General features: G+C 40.0%; 1 protein-coding gene across 1 annotated transcript in view; it reads left to right on the top strand.

The window, feature by feature from the left end:
- Positions 1-25243, top strand: part of LOC122810570 — a 945872-nt gene that overhangs the window by 837681 nt on the left and 82948 nt on the right. The window contains exon 26 of the mRNA XM_044082150.1: positions 4259-4432. Within this exon, the coding sequence (XP_043938085.1) occupies positions 4259-4432 (174 nt within the window). The remainder of the gene's footprint in view (positions 1-4258; positions 4433-25243) is intronic.

Raw genomic sequence — 25243 nt, 5'->3', positions numbered from 1 at the left:
AGAGCATTTCCATTGTGAAGTAAGGTGTGAGTGCAGTGAGGTTCTGAACAAGGAGAGACTGCTAGTGGTGCGGATGGGAGAAGGGAGAGAGTTCCAAAGGCAAGCTAGAGAGAAAGACATGAGGTGGTTCCCAGCTGGACATGTGGGTTTCTGCAGTTTAATAAGGTTTTGACAGTTTGATTTCAGGAGTCAATCTGGTTTGTGCATTTCAAAGGTGTTTGCTAGGGAGAGGCAAAGAGATGAGTTATGAATGAATTTATGTGCTTGGATAAGTTAGGTATAAGTTAGGATGTTAGGTAGCTCGAGCCAACCTAATTAGTAAAGGGAATTACAGTGGCGGGAAGAGGCTCTGTGACCTGTAGCAAACTTGGATATTTTGTTATAACAAGATGAGAGTTTTGATTTGAGGGAAGATTGTAGGTTGGTGAGGAGTTGTTCCATATAAAAGGGAAGGGATAAAGGTATGTATTGGCTAGTGTAATCCTGGTGGAGGGAGAGATAAAATGACTGTTAGGGTAAAACATGCCTAGTTTTTTGTGGGTCTTTTTGATATTTACATGTGGATGCTTGTCGAATTTTAATTGATCATCAATGGTTATTCCTAGTAATTTTGCATCAGAGACCATTTCTAGGGGAGCAGTATTTTTGCTGGTAATTATGAAGGGTTGTATATCTATGGAGGAGGTTTTGGAGGTATTGACTAGCATAAGTTTTGTTTTGGTTGCATTAAGGGCCAAATGGTTGTCTTGCATTCACTCTTCAGTGGAAGAGAAAGCAGCTTGTGTAAGATTGTTGAGAGCTGCGATGGAAAGGGGAGGAACAGATAATAGTAGACTCATCCGCATGTTGAATGAGGCTGGAGTTTGGAATGGCTTGGTAAAAATCATTTATAAATATGTTAAATAGTAGGGGGCCTAGAATGGAACCTTGGGGGATGCATGTGGATGTATTAAGGAAGGGTGAGGTAGCTTTTTTTCATTATACTGCCTGTTGCCTTTTTGTGAGGTAACTTGAGAACCACTGAGTAGAGGAAAGGGATAGGTTAAGTTTGGCGAGTTTGGTAAGAAGCAGGTTGTGGGAAATGGTGTCAAATGCCTTAGAGATGTCAAGGAGAAGAGTAGATACAAAGTGGCCAGAATCATGGGCTTTGTTGATTGTTTCTAGGAAGGAGAAAAGGGCAGTGGAGGTACTAGGACCTGGTCTGAAACCATGTTGCGTGGGGGTAAGAAGGTGCTTATTAATGAGATAGGCTAAGAGCTGTTGGTGTACACTTTTCAAGTAGCTTAGAAATAGGAGATAGGATGGCGATAGGGCGGAAGTTTGCAATGTTATTGTTATTGCCACCTTTGTGGAGAGGAATAATAAAGGCTTTCTTCCAAAGTCGGGGGACCTGGCATTCTAGGATGGACCGATTAATTAGTATACTGATAGGGAAGGCTATTTCTTCTGTGGCTACTTTTAGGAAGTAGGAGGGGATTTTGGCAGGGGCATTGGAACCAGGTTTTAATTTTAGGGGAAGTTTTTTTTTTATAGTAGATATGGAGTTGGGATTGATAGAGAAGTGTGGGGGCTGGGGGCAGAGGCTGTTAGGGTAGGAAGGGGTGGGTATGGGCTGATGAGAAGCCACTGAATTGTTGGTGAAGGATGCTGTTAGTTTGCTGATAGAGTCAATAAAAAAGGAGTTAAATTGGGTAGCTAAGTCCAGGTCAGTTGCATCTGGGTTAGGGCAAGGGTTTTCTGTTTTACCAGGGTTGAGGGGAGATGAAATTCCCTTCCAGAATAGTTTGGGATTGGTATTGTGGTTAGTTTGGAGGGTAGTGAAATATACTTTGTGGTCAGAGGCTATAAGTTTCTTGACTTTGTTTTGTAATGTTTTGTATTCAGTAAGGGTGATAGAGGTTTTGTTTTTTTTGGTATCGTGTCCCAGTTTTATCGCGAAGATGCATGGTAGCTAAAGTGTGCCAGGGTACAGGGTTACTTTTTATACGTTTAGTTTTCAGTGGGGCGAAGGAGTTGAGTAGGTTTGTGAAAGTGGTGTTGAAGTAGGATACAGCATTGTCTAGAGGAAGGTTCTTTAATAGCTTCCAGTTGGTGTTTTTTAGTGTTAGTGAAGGTTTCGGGATTGAAGTTTTTTAGGCAGCGAGTGAAGGTGTAAGAATTGGTTAGTTGCATAGAGAAAGGGATGCGATGGGAGAAAGTTGGGAAATGGTCTGCTAGTGGTTCTGGGAGAATGCCACTGTGTGAGATGTAGTGAGGATGGGATACCAGAATCCAGTCTATAATACTTCCAGTTGTGAATTTCTTAGCTGATCTGGTAGTGGAGTTAATTATTTGTGTAAATTTGTATAGGTTAATATTGAGAGAGGTGGTGGGGGATTGTATTGTGGCCCAGTTTATGTTCACATCACTCAGGATTATGGTTTCATGATTTATGTTAGGGAGACCCAGGAGAGAATTTCTTCAAGGGATGAGACATTATCACCAGGGGGAATATAGAGGGAGAGAACAAATATTAGTTTATGCTTGATTAGGTGGAGTACGGCTGGTATTATTTCTGCCTTGCTGAATTTGGGGAAAGGTCTGTTGTAAGGGGTAACTAAGAGGAAAGCTGAGTAGAGGAGTGCTACGCCACCCCCCCCTTTTTTTTGTGTCCTGTCATTCCTTAGGATACGGTTTACTGTAGTGTACATTCTTAACTATGGCAAAAAGCAATATGCCACTACCTCCTTCTCGGCCAGTGCCACAGTATGTACTGTACCATGTCCAGTGTCACTGTGTACTGTACCTTGGCCGATGCCATGATGTACTGCACCTGTCTAGCATGGTCATTCCTTGCTGCTTGATATTCCACTATTTTTTGATCCGGTTCACTCTCCATTGCCTGCTGTGGTGGAAGATGTTCCTCCTGCATACAGCCTCCCAACTGCAAGTACTTCCTCAACAATATGTTGTGTAACATTTCACATACTGAGAATATCATAACTCATGTTTCAGGGTAATACTGCAGGGTACCACCAGATCCATTCCGAAGCAAAAGCATGTCATTAGTAGCACAAACACATGCTCCACAATGGCAGTTTGTGATAGGGCATAATTACATCTATTGTATGTCATGGTCTGTAGATTTCTGATAAGTGTCATCTACCAAGTCTCTAGGGCATATGTGATGTTGCCAATAGGATGTCCCCTGGAGAAAGTCACCCCCATAACATTTAGTACAACTCACATATGTGCCATGCATGGGAGTCATGGTAGTTGCCTGGGCCACTGGCAGACACATTATAGATAATACCCTCTGTATTATACATGATGGAGTGGTAATCTTTTTGGTTGACATACATTCTTCCCAGCTCATACACTATGGCCTTTATTTCAATGTGAGTGCGGTCTGTGGTTCCCAGTATCTCAGGAAAGTGGTCTGTATCATAAAAATTCTGCATGGTTATGGTTTTGTTTCCTTTGGGGTAAGATGGAACCATGTACAATCTCCCACTTATTATAGCATGGCATTGAGGAATTGATAGCGTATTCTTGATGGATCTATATTGAATCCTCGAAAGCTGACAATGTCGAATCTGACATTGTCAGCACGAGAATAGCGAAACTGCAGGATGTCGAAGAAGTAAATGGAAATCTCTGTAAGGGGAGATTTCCATTTAGGTCAATGTAGTTCGGCCTCAGAGTTGGTATATTTAAGTAGCAGGGAGTGTAGGGAGTGCAGGGGGGCTTGTCCCCCTGCCTACACCATTTATTTATTTATTTTTTTTGTTTTAATTTTTTTTTTTGGGACATTCGATGTTTTAGCAGTTTGCTCACTAAGGGTCGACCTTTAGTGATTCGAACTGTTAAACATTCGATGTTCCAATATAGACCCATTCTTGATGCAGATGCTTGGGATACCCCTAGTATGTTCCCTGTTGGTCACTGATAGGACTCTGTGACTAGTGTTCTTAAAGCCACACATACCTTAGTATTAACTAGGATAGGAAGTCCATTAATCCCATGGGCCTGCAGATGAGGGCAGCACATGTTTACCAGCTTCTGTGTGTGTCTCTATCTACATTGTACTTGCTAATGATGTTGGTGTCACGAATGGCATGAAATGTTTAAGCATGGTCTGGTGACATGGCATCTCCAAGGGAGATGATATGCACCTCAATAACTTACAGCAGCGGGTACAGCCTGTTACATGTACATATTTGCTAAAGCTGTCATGGAGAGTTCTTGTGTAATGTGATTCTTATAACTTTCTTTTCAGAATGTCTCCTTTGAATTGAAACCTAGACAAATCACAGCACTGGTTGGGCCTAATGGCAGTGGGAAATCAACTTGTGTCCGCCTGCTGGAAAGATTTTATGAACCTAATTTTGGAGAGATTCTTCTTGATGGTATACCCTTGAATGAGTATGACCACAAATTCCTACATTGTAAGGTAAGTAATATGAATATTTTTCCTTGTAAAGATGGCACTTAAAATCTTTAGCAAAATAGTATCTCCAGAATTAGATCATGTACAGATACAGTGAAGTTTTTTGAATTCCCCTGACATTTTGTTTTTGGAAACTGGAAACTTCATTAGACACATATCAATGCCTTATTACATTTGATATGTTGATCTTTTAATTAAAGTCTTAAACTGTATTGCAGACTTTCCCTGTATCATTAATGTGCACTGAATTTCATTCTTATTTATGATCTAGATGTTGAAATTGCAGTTTATTTTGTAAAGTAGGAAAGCTATAGTGTGTTTTTGATATTTTATTTTTTGTTAAGGTGGAGTGATGAGCATTACTTCTTTGTTAGTGGAGGCTGTTTACCCAGCAATATACAGCTGCTGATGTTACCATCCTAGTGAGACAAACACCTCACATTACCTTTCTTGCTGTGTTGGCACTGGTCACTACAGCTGAGACTGAATGCCAGGACTGTTGTGGCTCAATTAAAATACTTTTAATCTGTCTGCACTGAACGTGAGACACCAGCTTTCTGCATACTTGGTCAGCCTTCCCAAGTCCTTCCTTGGTATTCTCCCCTGTCATTTACTACAGCATCCATCTTTGTGTCATCAGTAAAGACGTTGGTTATATTTAGTATTCTTTCGGCTATGGCTAAAATGAACACACTGATGAGTACTAGACACAGTATTAGTACTTGTGATACTACACTGATCGTTTCCATTATTCCTGACAATGTCTTTTTTAACCCATTTTGCTCTGTCTTCAAGCCAGAATGATGATAGGAGATGCACTGAGGTACTAAATTGCACGTTTAGTACCTCAGTGTATCTCCTATCATCATCCTGCACAGTTTTCCTAATACCTGCCTCTGTGAGACACAGTCAAAGGTTTTGTTAAAGTCCAGGCAGACTATGCTTACGTGTACTCTTCTGTCAAGTTCTCCTTTAGTCCAGGTATGGAAATTAACTATGATTTTTCTTCACAGTTCCTTCTGGCCATGTGCATATGTTGGTTGTTTACCTAGAGAGTAAAGCTAATTGTCTTGTAGTTTCCTGGATTTATTCCTGTTTCATGAGTACCACTCTTGTAGCTTCCCTTTCTCAGATAGTTGTGTGCTGATTGGTGATCTTTTGTAGATCTTCGTGGCATTCTTGCTCCATGTCCGTCACCATATGTTAAGATGATCAGTTCCTGTTTCATCTGCTGCTCCTCTGTGTCTGTTCCATACCTCTCAGCTGTCCAGATTTTCACAGAATGTCCAGATGTTTGCCTCATATCTTTGGTCTGTTCCTCATAAAAATTGTGGTTTTCTGTCAAATCACTGCATATTAAAGTCCATAAATAATGACGTACATTTGTGTTTCATGCTTCATACCCTTCAAAAAATGCATGTTAACACAAAACCTGTTATCCTAACAACTTTCTAAGTTTATAAGAGGAATATTTAAACTTTATCCCCATTTTGTGGCCTTTGTCCCACCATTATTTTAGACTTGGTCCAGATTTCTTGCACTAAGAGGTTGAGAAGTATGGTCTGGGCCATGATGACCAAGACAAAGTATGCACTCAGTACCTCTTATTATTCTGTTTATACTGTAGTCATTGTTTCATTCTTAACCTGATGACATTTATTCCTCTCCCTTCATCCTTTCTATACCATACCTGAAAAATATTTGTTTCCCTCCTTGACCCCTTCTGCCAGCTCCTTTTTGATATGCCTCTTTACTGCCTTCACTTTTTTGTCACCCTTTGAATTGCACTGCACATTCTCTGCCTCCCTATCCAAACCATTCTACTTCTTGTACACCCAGTTTTGTGTTCTAAGTTCTAGGATCACTTTCATGCACAGCTTCATTGACCTTTTCCTCTTCCTCAAACCATTGTTCACAGCACATAGTACTCTTTGTCTCACCCATTTCCATGGCTTGTTCACCCATTCTTTTTGCTTCTAATCCCCTACCTCATCTTTGACCATTTTCTCCCAGCTCAGCACAATGTTGTACTTTCTCTCCAGTCAACTTCCAGGTCTTCAGCCTGGTCTCTGTTGACCTTAGAGCCTTCTCTGGCCACTGTTTGCAGCTGATTGTGGCAACTAGTGGTTTATGTTATGGGCCGACTGTTTCACTGGGGATGACTTTGCAATCATGGGTTCTACCCCAGTGCCTTTTCCTTACTAGGAGGAAGTCTACCTGAGTTGCATGTTGGCTACTCTTGTATGTGATCTTGTGACTTGTCTCTCTTTCTGAACCATGTGTTGGCTACTATCAAGCCATTTGCCAGACAGAAACCTAGAATGGCTTCTCCTTCTTTATTCCTGTTGCCCTACCCATGTGGACCCAGGCAGTCCTCATATCCTGTTCTGTCTGTCCCAGTATATACATTCAAGTCACCCATTATCAACACCAGTTCATGATTGTCCTGCTTTATCTAGTAGATCCTGCAACTGCTGTCTGAATGCATTCTTTCCTCATTATCACAACCCTGCTGTGGGACATAGGCTGAGATTATGAATACTGCCCTATCATTACACTGGAGTCTGACTGCCATGAGTCTGTCATTAATTCTGATGATATCCATTACTGCCTTCTGAAGCCTCTCTCTCACTACAATTCCTACATCATTTCTAGTCTGCCCCCCACCTGAGTAGTAGAGTTTGGGTTATATAGTAGCTTATTTAAGTGTGCATCAGTAAATTAAGCTGCAGCTCATTGAAAAAAAATCATCAAATTATTTTACAACAAACCTAGAAGTAAACATTGACATGGTCCCTGCAGGGTGCTCCTTTCCTAGCTTCATAGACATGCATTGTCATAGTTTGTGTGGGTCAAGTTATAGTTCAGTGAACTGCCAACTTAACCAAATGCTTGCACACCTTTTATTCTGTAGAAGCTACTGAGAGTTATATTGTAATTCTTTATGGTCATGTAAAGCTGGTGTTCTAATGAGCAGTTATCATCTAAGTGGATGCCATGGTATTTTAATCTGTGTATATGCAGTGCTTTGCTGCCTGTTGCTGTAACAGTTTGAAGTTTAGGAAATTGTGAGGTTCTATAGTGATTTAAATAGATTAGCATGTAACTGTTTTTATTAGCATTTAATATTAATTGGTATTATCAGCTTTTTATTTACCTTTGCTGCTAGAGAGTAGACATTAGCTATACATAGTTAACCTGATCTTGATCTTTAGGTGTTTGATCTGCTTTATAATTTGCGGTACATATAAAGTCAATGAAAATGATTCAAGAACCGATCCTTGTAGAATACTTTTGTATGCAATTTATTGGGATGACTGCTTTGAGCTCTGTCTATGAACCTTCTATTGGTTAGGTATCTGTTAATTTATTTAGTAGTCCGTCACGAATAATGGTATCAAAAGCTCTAAAGAGGTCCAGAAAAAGTGCCACTACTACATTATTCAAATGTAAATTGTCTCTAATATAGTCAGTTAATGTTCACAGAGATGTATTAACTGAAATTTTATGAAATCCTTGTTGAGAATTATACAGAAGGTTTTGTTCTATGATAAAGGTAAGAGAGTTGCTGTTGAATGAGTCTCTGAAAAGTTTTTCAAAAGACATTAACAACTGTAGTGGTTTGAAAGTTTCTGGCTAGGTATAAATAACACATTAATGTAATATATATATATATATATATATAAATACACACACACACACACAACACACACACACACACTCTCACACACACACACACACTCACATATGATTTTATTTGTTTACTAGGGTAGTGCACTGATAACAGTAAACCAGTTTCAGTCAAAGCTTGGCTAGATACATCACAAAAATATGGCTATCAGATTTCATAGAGATGCATAGACCATCACAATAATGCAGACAGCATAATTACAGGTATGAACTAACAAGTGCATTGTACAATATATACAAACCTAAGTGAAAATACAGTTATCTGTATGGAGTTCTGAAAGTGTGGTTGTGAAGGAGAAGTCTACTTAAGATAAGAAGTATGAGTGGTCACTGCAAAGATGAGAGAAAGGTAAGAGGACAGGTGATGTAACCTGCCAAAAAGTACTTGCAGTTGCTTGTTTAAGGAGATGTGCTTTAAATTATGACCAAAATGTAGCAGAGAGATCTTTAAGATAGGGTGGAACAGATTCCCATAGTTTCAGTGCAAGCATGGAAAAGCTATGGTTAGCTCAGTGTAGAGTATTTTCTGGGGATTGTATAGTTGGATGTGATTGTGAGTGATATCTAGGGTTGTAGGATGTGGTTCTTGTAGTGTGTTTTGTTGAAAAGAAGAGGGATGTTTCAAGATTTAGTAGACTGAATACAAGAGAATCCAGAACAAAGTCTGCTTCTTGTTTGATTGGCAGTCATTGGCTTTTGGGAGAGTAAGACTGTGATGTTCATGCATGGCTGGATGGGGGTCTGTGATTAAATTCAATATTTTATTTGAGGTGGTCTGTAGAATGGATGTATTTTTGCTAGAAGTAGCCAGCAATAAGAATACATCATATTAAACCTGAGCTAATAGGATTCCCTTGAATATGGCAGACCTTCCTAGAATGGTTTAAAAAGGAGTTTTCCAGGCATAGAAATGTAGTGGATTGATCTTATTTCCAATTGTTTCTATGTGAAATTAGATGTTAAGGGTTTGGTGAAGCCCATTACCAAGGAATTAGGATGTAGATGACTCCATATAAGTGTTGGCCAGGCCTTTGATGTCAGCGGACTGTGATGATGATGTGTGGCTATGATGTGTATAAAAAAATCATTGATATTCTGTTTTTGGGGCAGATACATATTTTTTATGTGTTTTTCCAGTTATTTTATTTATTTATTTAGCATTTGTTAACTGGGAAAGTGGAATGAAGCCAATTTTCAGCAGTGGCCCAGGGAGAGATGCTCCAGACACATGTCTTGCTAACATCGGAGGAAACCAGAGCACCCGAAGGAAACCCACATGAATGCAAGGAGGACATTCAGACACCGCACAGAAGGCATTCCAGCTGAGAATCGAGCCAGCAAACCTCTTGCTGTGAGGTGACAATGCTCCCTCTGCACCACTGCCCCGTCCATGTATAAAGGAATAGAGATATATTTCAAGTTGCTTTTTGAATGTCATATTGAGCTGAGCTCAATATGACTACATCATCAGCATAGAAAATCAGATGCATGTATGGGAGGTCATTTTGTAGTTTCATAACTGAGATAAGTAAAGGGGTAGGTATGGTGTACCCTTAAATAGTTGTGCCTCATCAGATAAGGATGATGTAATTTTTATCCAGAAGTGCCCGTTAGTTAACATGTCTTGGAACCAAAATGATACTTCCGGCATTATGGCATTTTCCAACATGTGATCAGTAAGAAGGCTGTGGATGACCAGGTCCAAGACTTTCGTAAAATTAATGGAGAGAACTCCTGTAAAGCCTTTGTCAATGTTTAGTAGAATATCATCTGTTAGCGTCCATAGGGCAGTGATGGTACAATAACCATGATCTTTTATAGAATTTTACCAAGCAAAGAAAAAATAGAGATGGGTATCTGTCCTAGTTTTGCTGTAGTGTCATAATAATTCTAGTTTCAGGCTGCAGTTCTAATTGACATTTCCTAATCTGATATCCATCTTGCTGAAGACTATTGTACCATTCAAAGTTAAATGATGTCTTCTACAGTAGATGTTAAATACCTGTCTGTAGCAGTAGCTGTAATGGAGACAGCTAAAGATCTCCCTATTTCTTCAGGATTCATTAATTTGGGTAGCACAACAAGTGGAGTAAGCCAGGGGGCAGAAACAGTAACACTTTCTATGAGATTAGCAGCCACTAGTTTTTGTAATACTTCCTTTGCATTAGATATTATGTGGGGTTGCAACCTTCTTTGTGACTGACATACATTGACCATCTATAACTTTGCCAGGAAATTACCCAGTTTCCTAAAACTGTTAAAATCTCTGGTTATTCTTCCTGTAGATGGTATGATACTAGACTATGTATGGTACTGTTGATTAAAAATGCATTTTTTACATCCTAGATTCTTTAGAAACATCGTAAGTTAGATGTCCCTGTGTTCACTTTAGTAATACGTGCTAATTCTAACCCTGCCCCTGCCTGTAACCCCAAATCTACACATTACCTTAGAATAATACTTTGCAGAGCACTACCACTATTCAGACAATTATGTTTAAAGACAGTTGCAGGCTTAATGGCTTGAAACAGGAAACTGGTTGTTTCCTGCAGAAGAGCAGCTGGCCATACCAGCGCCTTCTGCTGGCACCACAAACCCATGCCCCACCTCCTCAGCTCTTCATGTAAAAAAATGTCTTTTTATTGATTCATAAAGCATTACAATTTCATTGAAAGCACATTTTGTCAAAAACACTTTTAATTGAATCACATTTCATAGAAAATGCTGTTGGTTTGTTATAAGATCTTAGGATAGTAGGTGCTAAAAGGCAGTTTACTGTGTGGGGTGTAAACCCCTGATCATGGGGCTGCATGAAAAAGTATTTGCTGCAATTGACATTTTCTATGAAATGTGACTCAATGAAATGTGTTTGGAGAAAAAGCCTTTTCTAGACTAAGTCCTTCTTGTTTGGAACAACCACCCTCCTGTTGATAGGCAACAAGCCATCTTTCAGGCTTTCAAGAATAAATGAGTCGGCCTGTACTTGGTTCCATGACAGTAGAAATCTCCCTGCCACACACTGCTCACTCAAGAAACTCCATACTTATCTTGCAACTGCTAATTATTTCCTTTGATGTGTTTAAAAGTATATAATGAAAATATTTTTCTTTTCTGGTTAACTAAATATAATGTATACAGTGTAAATATGATCTTCTTACTGACACACTGTACTAAAATCTTAGTTCTTTTCATGATTTTAATTCTAATACTCGTTGTACATATTTCCTCATTTTAATACAATGTCTGCATATTCAGTTGTCTCAGGGCCCAGGTCATAGCTGAAAAGGATCTGCAGACCAGACTACCTTCCAGGTTATCAAAATGAAAGAAAGAAGTAGTTAAATAAATAAAAACATTTTCACTGATTTGTGATTCAATGAAAAGGCAACTCAACTAAAAGAAAGTTACTGATGTGTGTGTGTGTGTGTGTGTGTGTGTGTGTGTGTGTGTGTGTGTGTGTGTGTGTGTGTGTGTGTGTGTGTGTGTGTGTGTGTGTGTGTGTGTGTGTGTGTGTGTGTGTGTGTGTGTGTGTGTGTGTGTGTGTGTGTATCTATGTATGTGTGTATATATATATATATACACACATATATATATATATATATATATATATATATATATATATATCTATATATATATGGTCTATATTAGAACACCGAACATTCAAAATGTTGAGTGTTCTACAGGGGCAGCTCATGCTATAGGACTGCAGCTCCCCCACCTGTAAAATGGATAAAATAAATTCCCCATTCCCCCCACCATAGAACATATTCAGATAAAAATTCTCGGACTCCGAGCATGCGTGCTTAGTTCCTGACTGCTGTGTTAGGCAGACCTGAACTCCAAGCACGCATGCTCAGGCATTCCACTCCAGATTGCTCTGTTAGGCAGTCTGGATAGGGAAGGCAGGAAACTCCGCCTTTCCAGCCCAGAGGTCTGTGCGGTGACGACCGCATAAACTGGAAGGTCACCAGACTGCATCGCCTGCAGGCTGGACCAACAGCAGGAGGCTCAAGCCTACTCACATCTCGCAGGAGACCCAACAGCATGCATGGGCCATTATGGAGGACTGATCGGGCTGCAGGAGCGCTTTGGAGGAGCTGGTCTGAGGACAGGTGATCACTGCGGAGGACGTAGCTGAGTATAGAGACAGGTAGGGTGTTTATGGAGGACAGAGAATCTGGTGTGTGTGTGTGTGTGTGTGTGTGTGTGTGTGTGTGTGTGTGTGTGTGTGTGTGTGTGTGTGTGTGTTTGTGAAATGCCCCAGTTGCTTCATAGTGGTGGGTAGAGAATAAGGCTTGAACCCTGTACTTTGGGCCCAAGTGACAAGAGCCTGAATTCCCTACCCACCACCATTTATAAAACATTTGCAGATTTTTGCCTCATATTTGTTCTGTTCCTCATAAAATCTGTGTTTCTGTATTTTTGTTACTTAACACAGCCAGTAGTGCAGTGGTAGCAGTATTGCCTGACAGCTACAGGTTCTCTGGTTTGATTCTTGGCTGGGGTGCCTTCTGTGTGGAGTCTGCATGTCCTCCCTGTGTTTGTGTGGGTTTTCTCTGGTGTCCTCAGTGGATATTTGTCCCTATTTTTTGGACTGTATTCCCTCATTATTGGCTTCGTCCAGGTTTTTTGTGCCAAAGTTGAGAGCTACGGTGATAACTGAACTCACTGAATATGTTTGGGGGCTGTATTCCCCCATTATTGGCTTTGTTCAGGTGTTTTGTGCTAAGATGTTGACAGTTATGGTGAGAACTGAATTCACTAAATGGTAGCCATTTAAGTTTCAGTCTTCCTTTCTTTCATAAAAATGGATGATTTGGCATAGTGGTATGTTGCTCTGGCTGTTTTGCACAGGGACCTGGGTTCAATACTTGGCAACAAAATGTATGGTGGTAGCACAGCATTTTATTCTAGCAACTTTCCAACATTATACAAGCAATGTTTAAAATGTGTCCCTGGTTTTTGGGCTTTTGTCCCCCCCAAATAATTTTTGGCTTTTTCCAGATTTCTTGTGCTGCAAAGTTCAGGGATACAGCTGAGTGTTGAGTAGATTTTACAAGGTGCTGAGAGCTGCAGGGGAACAAAAGTTTAGTGCTGCTTATGTCGAGTCTGCTTACATTGTAAATAGCACAACAGGTAGTGTACTTGCTTTTGATGCAGAAGGCTGTGGGTTCTACTCCCACAGTAGGTAGATCCATTGCTTGTACTGTACTCTGTTGTAAAGGGGATGGATGCTGCAGTCCTCTTTGGCGAAGATACCTAGTAACTATGAACCTGTTATCAGTTTGCCATCCATTCCCTATTGTGCTATTACTAGCATTGTCATTTTTTTAATGCAACATAGGCAATTTATTCTTCAAGGGCAACAGGCACTTTATTTGTAGATGAAACAATGACATATAAAGTTGTTTGCTAGCAGTAACCTCTTCATTAGTTAACAGATTTCTTTAATGTGGAATTATTTAGATGACTTTTACTTCTTCAGAGATTGTGCGTATTTACTGATACTGGTGGACTGTAGAAGTTTGAGTCGACTTTTATGATGGAAAAGTTCTGAATTGGGCAGTTTTGTCATTATTGGTGCATGCATTTTGTTTCATTGTTTACTGGAAAAATGTTCAAAACAAATTTAAAATGCCTTCTAACAACTGTACTGTATTGTACAAGGAATATAATTTAATACAGTCAGGAAGGTGTATCAAAGAGCATGTGTATGTTTCGTGTTCAAGGGACCTATGATTTGAAAACAGCCCAAAATTAATCTTTATCTGTCACTGGCAAAATGTATTTTCTTTGAATGTGGGTTTCAATGCTGTTTGAATGAATGTGAGTTTCAAGGGCAGAGAAGTTTTAATGCTAAGTCTATTTTCATTGTTAAACTGCATTGCTTTGTTTAGCAGATATCTTTTAGGGTTTATGCTGTAAAATATAAAATAAAACTTTCAAATGAAATCCATATCATCGCAGAAGTAAAGCAGTATGCACATTACAGTGTTTATGGAAAATGGGGCGAAATAACCAAGGAATGGGACATTGGAATGGCTGCAGGGGGGACGCTCCATTCGACCATTATTTTGTGAGGGGGGGGGCAGCAAACTCAGACAGTCCCGGCTGAACTATACCTCTCAACTGTCTGGAATTTTGCAGAACGAATAGATTTTTGCTTCTTATTTTTGGTTTGTTCCTCATAAATTTTGTGGTTCTCTGCCAAATCATTTAGGAATGAAGTCACTAAATAATGACAGACATTGAGTTTCAGACGTCATGACCTTCAGAAAAATGCATGCTAAAGCAAGACCTGTTATTCTATCAACTGTCTTTTTAGTACTGTTTGTATGTTCCCCCAATATATTTGGCCTTATCCAGATTTCCTGCATTAAGAGGTTGAGAGGTACATGCAAATAAATTGCTTTATAGAATTAGGAATATCCAAACCTCTCAACTGTCTCCAGTTTTGGCTCAAAATGTTGCTCTCCCCCTAATAATCCCTCTGCAAAATGGCAATTTTGGAAGAAACATGGAGGGTTTACAATTATAAATAACTGTAATGATCAGAGTTAAAGATTACTTTTATTTCAGAAATGGATGTAGATGCTCTTATTTTGTCAGCTGCTCAAGTTAACAGTACTAATTTTAAAAAGGTGTCCCTTCTTTGACAGGTTCCCAGATGTATTATGTGGCAATTTTATATTTTTGCATAACATATTTGGTCTATTTTTCATAAAATTGTGGTTTTCTAGCAAATTAGTAGCAAATCATTAAAGATTGAAGTTAGAAAATAATGGCAGACATTTGAGTTTCAGATTTCATACCCTTCAAAAATTCATACTAATGCAAGACCTACTACTATTCTATTATCTTTCTAAGTTTATAAGAGCAATATTTAAAAATTGTCTTTATTTTTTGGGCCTGTGTCCCACTTCTATGTATGGCTTTGTCCAGATTTCTTGCTTTGAGGTTGAAAGGTATGAGTGTCAGAGCCATCACCGTCAGCCAGAGACATTTCAAACTGTAACCTACTTGTTGCACTCCACTCCCCATTGTAGTGGCTCTGGATGTGTCCAAACAAGGCAAAGAGCAGTTATGCAGTGTAAGTGTGCAGAGTATTCCCCCATCCAAGGTAGACCACAAGTATGACTGTGGCCTTTCATCTGTCCTTGATTTTGCAGAATGTTCTGGTTTTCTGTCATATTTTTATACTGTTGATTTATGCTTCTTATTATTCAGAAAATGCATGCTGTTGCAGTGCCCTGTTGCTCTGTATTAAAGTAGCAATGCTTTAATGACCATCAGTAAGCTTGTCGGAGATTGTAAGATGCAGGTAAGCTTTAATAAGCATACTGTTAAAGAATTACCAACATTGAAAGCCTTTTCATTGTTGCCATGCAGAGAATATTTACATAACTAGATAACGTATAAGACTTGGGTATTGAAATGCATATGACAGTATTTGTAATAAAGGACAGGATTACAGTATTTTCAGAAGCTCATTACATTTATTGGAGACTTGCAGTTATCTTTGCAGGCTTTACCCCTAAACTTAACAGAATGCCAATCTATAATGTGTGGTCCATAACTTGTGCGGTAATCCTTTAAGCAATTTATCTTGAGCTTGTTTCTTGTTCGCTGTTCATTTTTTACTTTGATCATGTGTTCTCCATGAAACAAGTAGATAGTTGTTGTCAAGCAGCAGGTCTTTTTTGGATAAGAAATATTTTTACAGGTGGGGGTATCACAGAGATTGCTACTTTCAGCATGTTACTTGGTAATTTTATAAAGCTGAATATAAATTATAATTAGAACTGCAGTGCAAGGAGAAGTGGTTTGAGCTGAGTGCTGCTTGTTTTTTTTTGTACTTGATTTTGAGTGGCATTCCAGTAATGTATTTAAAAAGAAATTTATTTTTTCATGCCTAACAACCTTTGTGTTTCCATCTAGATATTAAGTAAGTTGTCATGTAGCCATTATTGAAATATTTTTTTTCTTCTACACTTCATTCTGTCTTGATTGGACTCTTGTAATGACTGTTTGGCACCCAGGGCAGCGTATTTAATTAAAGTTCCATTTGTTGTGGTTTTGAGCATAGCCCCACCCCTTTCTAGTTGGCCACACCCCATTCCCATTGCCCCCACCCATTCCACTGTCTCCTGAAGTCACCAGCTGCCACCGGTGTTCTAATATTGAACCCTAGCAATCGTAAATACAAAACATCGAACATTTGGAACAGCAAATTTTTTCCTAGGGAAAAAATTTGCTGTTCCAAAACACATACACATACCACAAGCACACCAAACAGCAATCCACACACATACACCTAAACTCTTACACCTAACCCTACACTAAACTATACATACACCACTAACTATCCACTTACCTTAACCCTAACCTTAAGGTCCATCACTATTGCAGAGTCACCTCACCCGCGCCCTAACCCTAACTCACTTACCCTGCCCTAACCCTCACATTCACACAATCGCACACTTACCTGACCCGTGCCCTAACTCTAACTCACCTAACCTGCCCTAACCCACACGTCCACACAACCACACACTTACCTGAACCTGACCCTTAACTTTCCACCAGAGCACTGAAAATACCAAAGCAACAGAAACGGACAACCAAATTCTTTCCCTAGGAAAGAATTCGGTTTTCTTTTGCTTTGATATTTTCAACGTTCGCTGAAAACTGGTTGATATTAGAACACACGACATATAGTGTGTGTGTGTGTGTGTGTGTGGGTATATATGGTGCTGTCACTGACTCCCCAATTGATGTTAACATACTGCAAGAGGGTCTCACAGCTACGAATAACTGGTGCCAAAGTCATGGTCTTAAGTTAAATGCAAAAAAAATGTATTATCGTACCATTCAGCAAAAACACGGCCCCTAGTGATTACCACATCAACGGCAACCCCCCAAGCACACAACCTGTGGTGTGAGACCTGGATACTCAGGTTGACAGCAATCTCACATTCGACCATCATGTGGCGACGGTGGTCAGAAAAGCCTTTTACTTGGTTTATCTTATAAGTAAAGGGATTGCATCCAGAAAAAAAGGAGGTTATTACCTCTCTGTACTCCTCCCTTATTAGACCTATAATTCAGTATAATGCCCTGTTTGGTATGTACCCTTCCAAACAACTGCACCAACTGGAAAGGCCACAGAAATGCCTCACAAAGAGAATCCATGGCCTCCATCACCTGCCCTATGCGGTCAGGCTCAAATCACTGTTGCTGTACTCAGTATCATAGAGGTGACCTGTGTCTAGCCTACAAGGCAGTATCGACACTGCCCTTCTAGCGATGCTCCATATCCATAAGTATAACTCCTCGCACATTACCTGCTCAATAGGCCTAAATGTAATATGCGATATCAACAAAATCTGCTGAAGAGACAGGTTTGTCTTTCAGAGGCTGCCTCTTCTCTGGAATAGACTTTGCATACATGTCAAACAGAGTACTTCACTGGCCTCTTCAGACCTTGATGAGTGGATGGTAAGCCATAAATTTGTCTCAGGGATTCCACCTTTGTCCTGACTGAGGTTTCTTTTTTTTGGGATAAACACTTGGCTAGGCTTGTAAGGGCCCAGGGCCATTAGTCTAGTAACCTCCTATGATTCTATGATATATATATATATATATATATATATATATATATATATATATATATATATATATGTGTGTGTGTGTATGTGTAATATATATATATATATATATATATATATATATCTATACACACACACACACTTAGATATATGTACATAGAGAGAGAAAGAGAGAGGTATATGTGTGTGTGTGTGTGTGTTTCCCCCCTCAACCCTCTTTTCTCTCCCTTCTGTTGTGCCTCCTCATTTCTCCCCTTAGCTTCCCTCCACCCTACATACCTCTCTCATATTTCTCTCCTCCCTATTTGGCTATAACTCTTTTCCTATATACCTGTATCTCTAATCTCTCTCTCTATTGTTGTCTCTCTCTCCTCCTTGGTCTTCCACTTTCTTCACCTGCTGTTAAACTTAAGCAAAAATGTTCAATATGATGTTATTTTAGATTATCCAGATAGTTAAACTCCTTTCCTTTGGTAACAATGTACATTTCTCTGTCCTTGGTCTTTCAATTTTTTGTTTCCTTGTTTTTAAACTATGTAATAATATTCATTATGATTGCATTTAGATTGTCTAGAAATTTTTAACTCCTACTCTTGTTTGGATAACAATATTCCTTGTCTAAGTCCTACCAGTCTGTAATCTGTAATCTCTATATGTGGAGCTTTTCTCCCCGGGCCTCTACTGAAAATGGAAATATATCCAGCTAGACTAGCCCAGTTAACAAATGTAAAATAAATAAATAATAAATAAATATATATATATATATATAGATTCACTTTATAATCTCAAAATACTAAAATACCGAATTTTAGTATCTCGAGACTATAAAGCCAAAAGCTCAAAAAAACGACACCCACAACCGTGAAATTCAAAATCACGATCATTCACATACACACACCACCACACAAACAAGCACACATACACTACAACAAACAAAGCAACACACAAAAACACAACATAACAAACAAACACACCTACCCTACTTATAAGCAGGGTCGCAAGCCCCCATGCACCCCACATCCCCGTTACTTATATATACTAACTCCGAGGTTGCACTAAACAGACAAACACATAAAACTCACCACTATACACACAGACACACACACACACACACACACACACACACACACACACACACACACACTAAAATCCCTATGCAATGCCCTTACAAGAACACCACTTACCTGAATCCCCAGCTAAATCCACAAACTGCACCGCATGTCATGGATGCGACAACACAACAGTGGATTCGACATTTCTGCATTCGATGTTATGCAGTTTCATATAACTGCACTTTCGACGTTATAGTCTCGAAATACTAAAATTCTATATTTTAGTATTTTGAGATTATAAAGTGAAACTATATATATATATATATATATATATATATATATATATGTGTGTGTTTATATATATATATATATATATATATATATATATATATATATATATATATATTTGTAACTATAGATATATGTGTATATCATCAAATGGTAAGTAACCCAATAGTCTACCCTTGCATAGTCATTCATGAAAGCTCCCATTACACCAAACCTGACTACCACTGAAGAACATATTTACATTTGATTGCAAATGATACACACAGTTGAACATTTAAGATCAGAGTACTACATGTAAGTAATATTAATAAAAAAATAAAACATAACATCCTATAAATGGATTGCAAAATACTTCCAACCAAGAGATCAGTGTGACAGGAAGGACCGACAAAAGCTTATATTTAAGTGGAGGGTTCCACTTCTCATATTGCTTACTTATACACAATGATTGCATGATCACATAACCATGAGTACCATAAAAATCACACTTCATCAGTGTATAGTCAACCTCAGCATCTCAGAGTGTCACAACACTAAAGAGGTTGAGTGTATGTATATATATGTATATATATATATATATATATATATATATATATACATATATATATATATACATGTATATTCAATAGAGTGTGACAACTAAAACACTTGTTGAGTAGGTCTGTAATCAACAGTGTACTTCAAACGTGTGTGTGTGTGTGTGTGTGTGTGTATATACTTACAGAGATTAAGGAAATAAACATACACACAAGTGTGTGTGTATAAATTATATAGATAATCACTTTTCATAATGCTACCTTGACATTCTTCCTCTTGAGCTCTATTTATCTTGCATTTGTGAAACAATCCAGAATGCTGTGTAGAATTTACTTTGTGTCTATGAGTTAGTTTTGTACTTTCATAAAATTATTACAGTTTCCACATGAGAAATACTTTTTACTATAGAATGGCAGTTTTATGTGGAAACCTTCCTCAAAAATTCCTCCAGATCGACGTGTACATCCTGATGTTCATCGTGTTTCACTGTTGCAGTCATGTCTGTAGGGTTCTCCCCTGCCGGCAGGCAGTCCTCGGTCGACCAGAATCCCAAAGTCTGGGTCCGGTGTCGGCTGTTCAGCCATGCTCCCTGACGCCAGAGCGCCAGGAGTACAAAGCTGACAGCCGACACCATGTTCTCCAGTCTTTCTTGCCGTGCAGTGATAGCAGTTCGCAAGTGCCGGTCGGCTGACTCCTGACAATCTTTTCTGAACAAACTTCAGTCCGAAGACTTTCTTCTCCTACTCAAAGCTAAGTACCCCGTTGGGGAAACTTTTTTCTTGCTCAAGTCCGATGTCAGAAAAAGTTAATAATTGTATTTCATGTAGGAAGCAAATACCTCATAAGGATTTTCATTCTTACTGTATTCCTTGCTTAGGCCCTGACCACGACGTAGCTAGTTGTCGGTTTTGTGCTAGATTAAATCAGCGTACAATTAAACGGAGGTACGATTTTGCATTTCATTACTTCGGTAGGCGTTTTAATTACAAAATGTCATCGGATACGGTTCCGGCTACCGGAGTTCACAAACGACGCAAGGACAAAGACAGGCCTCCGAGGTCCAAATCTGACGATATCGTTCAAGCAGAGCCAGCTTCAGGTTCGGCTGTCGTCAGTGAGGTGCTTTTGCAGCCCCTGTCGTTGGCCATTTTGGAACCGATGGCCGAAACGGACTCCCACGAGGAGCCAACTAGGCCTTTGAATATTTCTGTTGCAGGACCTTTGGACAATGCTCCTTCGGATGGATCCAGAGCCGCTGTGCAAGTACCGGCTTCCGAAGGGGTTTTCAGGCCTACTCAGCTTCTAATAAAGGCAAAGCCAAAGACAAAGGCAAAGACTCCTTCCAAATCAAAGACTGCAACTCAGGCCTCTTCTGATCCAGCTCCCAAGTCACAGAAACAGTTACTTAAAATGGCGGAGGACTTACTTACTATGATTAGGGGTTTGCATCCCCCTCCAGGTAAAAGGCCAAGGCAGGAAGTTTATTATGACTCCTCTGATCAGGCTTCTGTTTCTTCAGTTTCTTCTTCTGACCAGGAATATTCTTTCCCTCCTTATGAGGATTCTGATGCTGAGGAATCCATTCCTTCAGCTTCTCCCCCTGAGGATTTCTCTTTTGGGGAAACTTTGCATGAAATGAGGGAACATTTCCACTGGGAAGGACAGGAGTATTCGGAATCTAAGAAAAGACTAAGGGATTTTCTTCTTCTTCCCCAACATAGACCCCTGGATATTCCTCCTATTTTGGATATTGTGGATGATGCTTTTTTGGAGGCTAACTTAACCCCTGACTCTTTTCCTCCAGCTCCTGTTAAGCCTGACAGATATTACAGGGTTCCTGATTCCCACCAGTTTTTATACAAGAACCCTACTGCTGACCCTAAAACCATTTCTCAGGGTCCTAAGGGAGTTAAGGCCGCTTCTGCTAAAAACCCTATTCCCACTGAGAAGGATTCCAGATCTTTAGAAAGATGGGGCAAAAAAGTGTACACTTCTGCTACTTTATCTATTAGGGCTTTAAACTGTCAGTTTCATATGCTGAAATACCAGCAATTCCTCCTGTCTGTATTAAAACAAAAGCTAACTTCCATTTCCGCCTGTACAGATGATAAGGAATTACATGACTTAATGCATGCCACTGAACAAGTTGGGAAGCATGGTTTACACTGTGGATTTGATGCCTTGGAGGCTTCTTGTAGGGCTGCTGCCTCTGGCACAGTAATTAGAAGGCATGCATGGTTAAAGGAACAAAATTTGCCAGATCAAGTAAAAGCTAAATTATTGGATGCTCCTATTCAGCATAATGCTTTGTTTGGATCTAAAGCTGAAGAGGTGATTAAAAAGATGGAGGACAAGGCAAAATCCATGCAAACAGTTAAAGATTTCTTACAAGTACAGCCACCCAGATTTAGTAGGAATTGGCCTACAAAAAATTGGTCCTTTCCCAATTCAGACAGGCCTCAGAGGGGTAGATACTGACGCTCTCGAGGAAGGCCTCAAACACAAGCCTCTTATAGACCAAGACAGTGGACTGCTTCCACCCCTAGGGGAGGAGAGGACAGGTCGCAAGCTCATAGGAAACAGACTCAATGATGCTTTCGGTTGGGCTGCAGGAACTTCTTGCCTGGAAGTCCCTCTCGGAGGAAAACTTTCTCTTTTTCACCTAAATTGGACTCTTATAACCCAAGACAAGTGGGTTCTGGATGTGGTTTCAAGAGGTTACAAATTCCATTTTCATACCCTGTCAAGGCCAAGCGGATGGCCAGATCTTCCAAAACATCAATGGACAGAGCCCTTAAACCAGGTGGAAACTCTCTTGGCTATGAAAGCCATAGAACTAGTTCCACTTTCAGAGATGGGGCAAGGTTTTTATTCAAGGCTCTTTCTAGTCCCCAGGAAGCAAAATTCATGGAGACCCATTCTGGATCTGTCAGTCTTGAACACTTTTCTAGAGATACCAAAATTCAAGATGCTTACTCTACAGCAGCTACTTCCAATGCTGACCAAAAATGCATGGATGGTAACTTTGGATTTAAAGGAGGCATATTTACACATTCCTATCAGGCAGGAACGCAGAAAATACCTCAGGTTCAAGGCCAGATCGAGGCACTTTCAATTCTCTGCGCTGCCCTTTGGATTGTCTACTGTGCCCAGGGTCTTCACCAAATGCCTGGCTCCAGTAGTAGCTTATTGCAGACTCAAGGGAATTCAAATTTACCCTTATCTGGATGACTGTCTTATTCAGGCAGACAGCAGGGATGTCTTACTCCAGCATCTACAGTTTGTTCTGAATCTTCTCAAGTTCCTGGGATTCACTGTAAACATAAAAAAGTCAAATTTGACACCCTCACAACAGATAATTTTTCTGGCTTCTCTAAACACAACAACCCAGATGGCATTTCTGACATACGAAAAACAGTTACAGCTGGCTTCAACTTTCAAAACCTTGGCAACTTTAACTCAGCTATCTGCAAGGAGATTCCTGCAGGCTTTGGGTTACATGGCCTCCTGCATCCTTCTCGTACCATATGCAAGACTAGATATGAGGAAAATACAGTGGTACCTAAAAAGTGTATGGTCTCAGCATTGCCACAGTTTGGACATACTGATCTCTGTCCTGCCTTGTCTTCAAAAGGAATTCCTTTGGTGGTCCAAGGCATGTACTGTAAACAAAGGAAAACCCTTCTGTCTGCCTCCTGCCACTCAGATACTAACCACGGATGCCTCAGATTATGCATGGGGAGCCCATTTTCGGGGCAACTGCCTGCAGGGCCTTTGGACAAAGGATCAGAAGCACCTGCATATCAATTTAAAGGAAATGTTAGCCGTTCAGAAAGCTCTTTTGGCCTTCAGGAATCTTCTACAACCAGGACAACTACTGATACGAACAGACAACACCACAGTTATGTGGTACATAAACAAGCAAGGGGGATCTCATTCCTACCCCCTTTGCAGAGTAGCCATGGATCTGTGGAACACAGCTCTAGCTTGCAATCTGGACCTTCAAGCTCAGTTTCTACCAGGGAAGCAAAACTTCCTGGCAGACAGTCTGAGCAGAAACCTTTCGGACCCACACGAGTGGATGCTGGACACCGAAATATTCAAGATGATAACAGCAGTCTGGGGATATCCTCACATAGACCTCTTTACATCCCACATCAATCATCAACTACAGATTTTTTGCACCAGGACTTTCCACAAACTAGCTTGGAAAGTGGATGCACTATCATTCAGTTGGAGAAACCTCTCGGGATATGCCTTTCCGCCTCTTCTTCTTCTTCCATGGGTATTATTAAAGATCAAACAGGACAAGCCCAAGATGATAATCTTCCTGGCCCCAAATTGGCCTCGACAGTTTTGGTACCAACTCTGAAAAACCTTTGTCTGGAGCCCCCTTGGGTTTTACCACAGACTCTGAACCTTCTGTCCCAACACCAGGGTCAGGTTCTACACTCCCATGTCAGAACTCTCAGCCTGGCGGCCTGGTTAATCCAGGGTCTTTGATTCATTCTCTCCTACCCAAGCAGGTTATGGATGTCATTTTAGAAGCCAGACGTCCTAGCACTAGAAAATCTTATGCAGGAAAATGGAAAAGATTTTGTTCCTGGATGCAGGCTCAGGATTCTGATCCTCTTCTTCCTAACATTCCTTTGATTTTACTTTACCTGACAGACCTCTTACATAAGGGTCTCTCTTTCTCCTCCATTAAGATACATGCCTCTGCTATTTCTGCTCATTATAATACAGACCCTCCAATCTTTTCCCACCAGATCATGAGACAGTTTCTCAGAGGAGCTAAGAACTTAAGGCCCCCTAGATCTCCTCCCATTCCTGCATGGAATCTCAACTATGTTTTGGAAAAGCTCACCTTACCTCCTTTTGAGCCTGCTGCCACTTCTGACATCAAGTTTTTATCTTGGAAAACAGCCATCCTGTTAGCTCTGACCTCTGCCAGGAGAGTTTCAGAGTTGCAAGCTCTTATGGCTGTGGAACCTTATATTATTTTTCATCAAGACAGGGTGACTTTAAGGAGTAATCCTACTTTCATGATTAAGGGGGTTTCCAAAGTGGCTTTAAATCAAACTATTCACTTGCCAACTTTTTTCCCCATTCCTCAAAATAAAGGGGAAAGGATCTTACATTCCTTGGATGTACACAGACAACTAAGTTTTTACCTGGACAGAACCAAGGACATCAGGAAATCAGAGCAATTGTTTGTTTCTTATGCTTCAAGTTCACAAGGTAAAGCCATTTCAAAACAGACCATTTCTAAATGGATTGCTCATGGAATCAGATTTTGTTACTCTCACCATGGAAAACAAATCCCAGGGAGTATACGGACTCATTCCACCAGAGCTGCTGCCACTTCAGCTGCCTTCCTCAGGGGAGTTCCTACCAAAGACATTATGGAAGCTGCAACTTGGAGTCCAGTGCATACTTTTTTAAAGCACTACAATCTACCTCTCTACTCTAAGTCTAGGGCAGGCTTTGCTTCTGCAGTCTTGCAGGGCCTTTTAGTCGCCCCTTCTACTTTATGACCACCTCCCCTTCATTCTGCTTTGGGATTCTACCCTACAGTCATGACTGCAACAGTGAAACACGATGAACATAGTACAGTTGTGTACACTTACCATAAATGTAGA

This window comes from Protopterus annectens, chromosome 9.part0 (genome assembly GCF_019279795.1).
Source record: "Protopterus annectens isolate FY-2018-M chromosome 9.part0, PAN1.0, whole genome shotgun sequence".
In the NCBI taxonomy this organism is placed as follows: domain Eukaryota; kingdom Metazoa; phylum Chordata; order Ceratodontiformes; family Protopteridae; genus Protopterus; species Protopterus annectens.
Note: the sequence above shows the minus strand (reverse complement) of the source record. Positions and strands in the feature narration are given on the sequence as shown.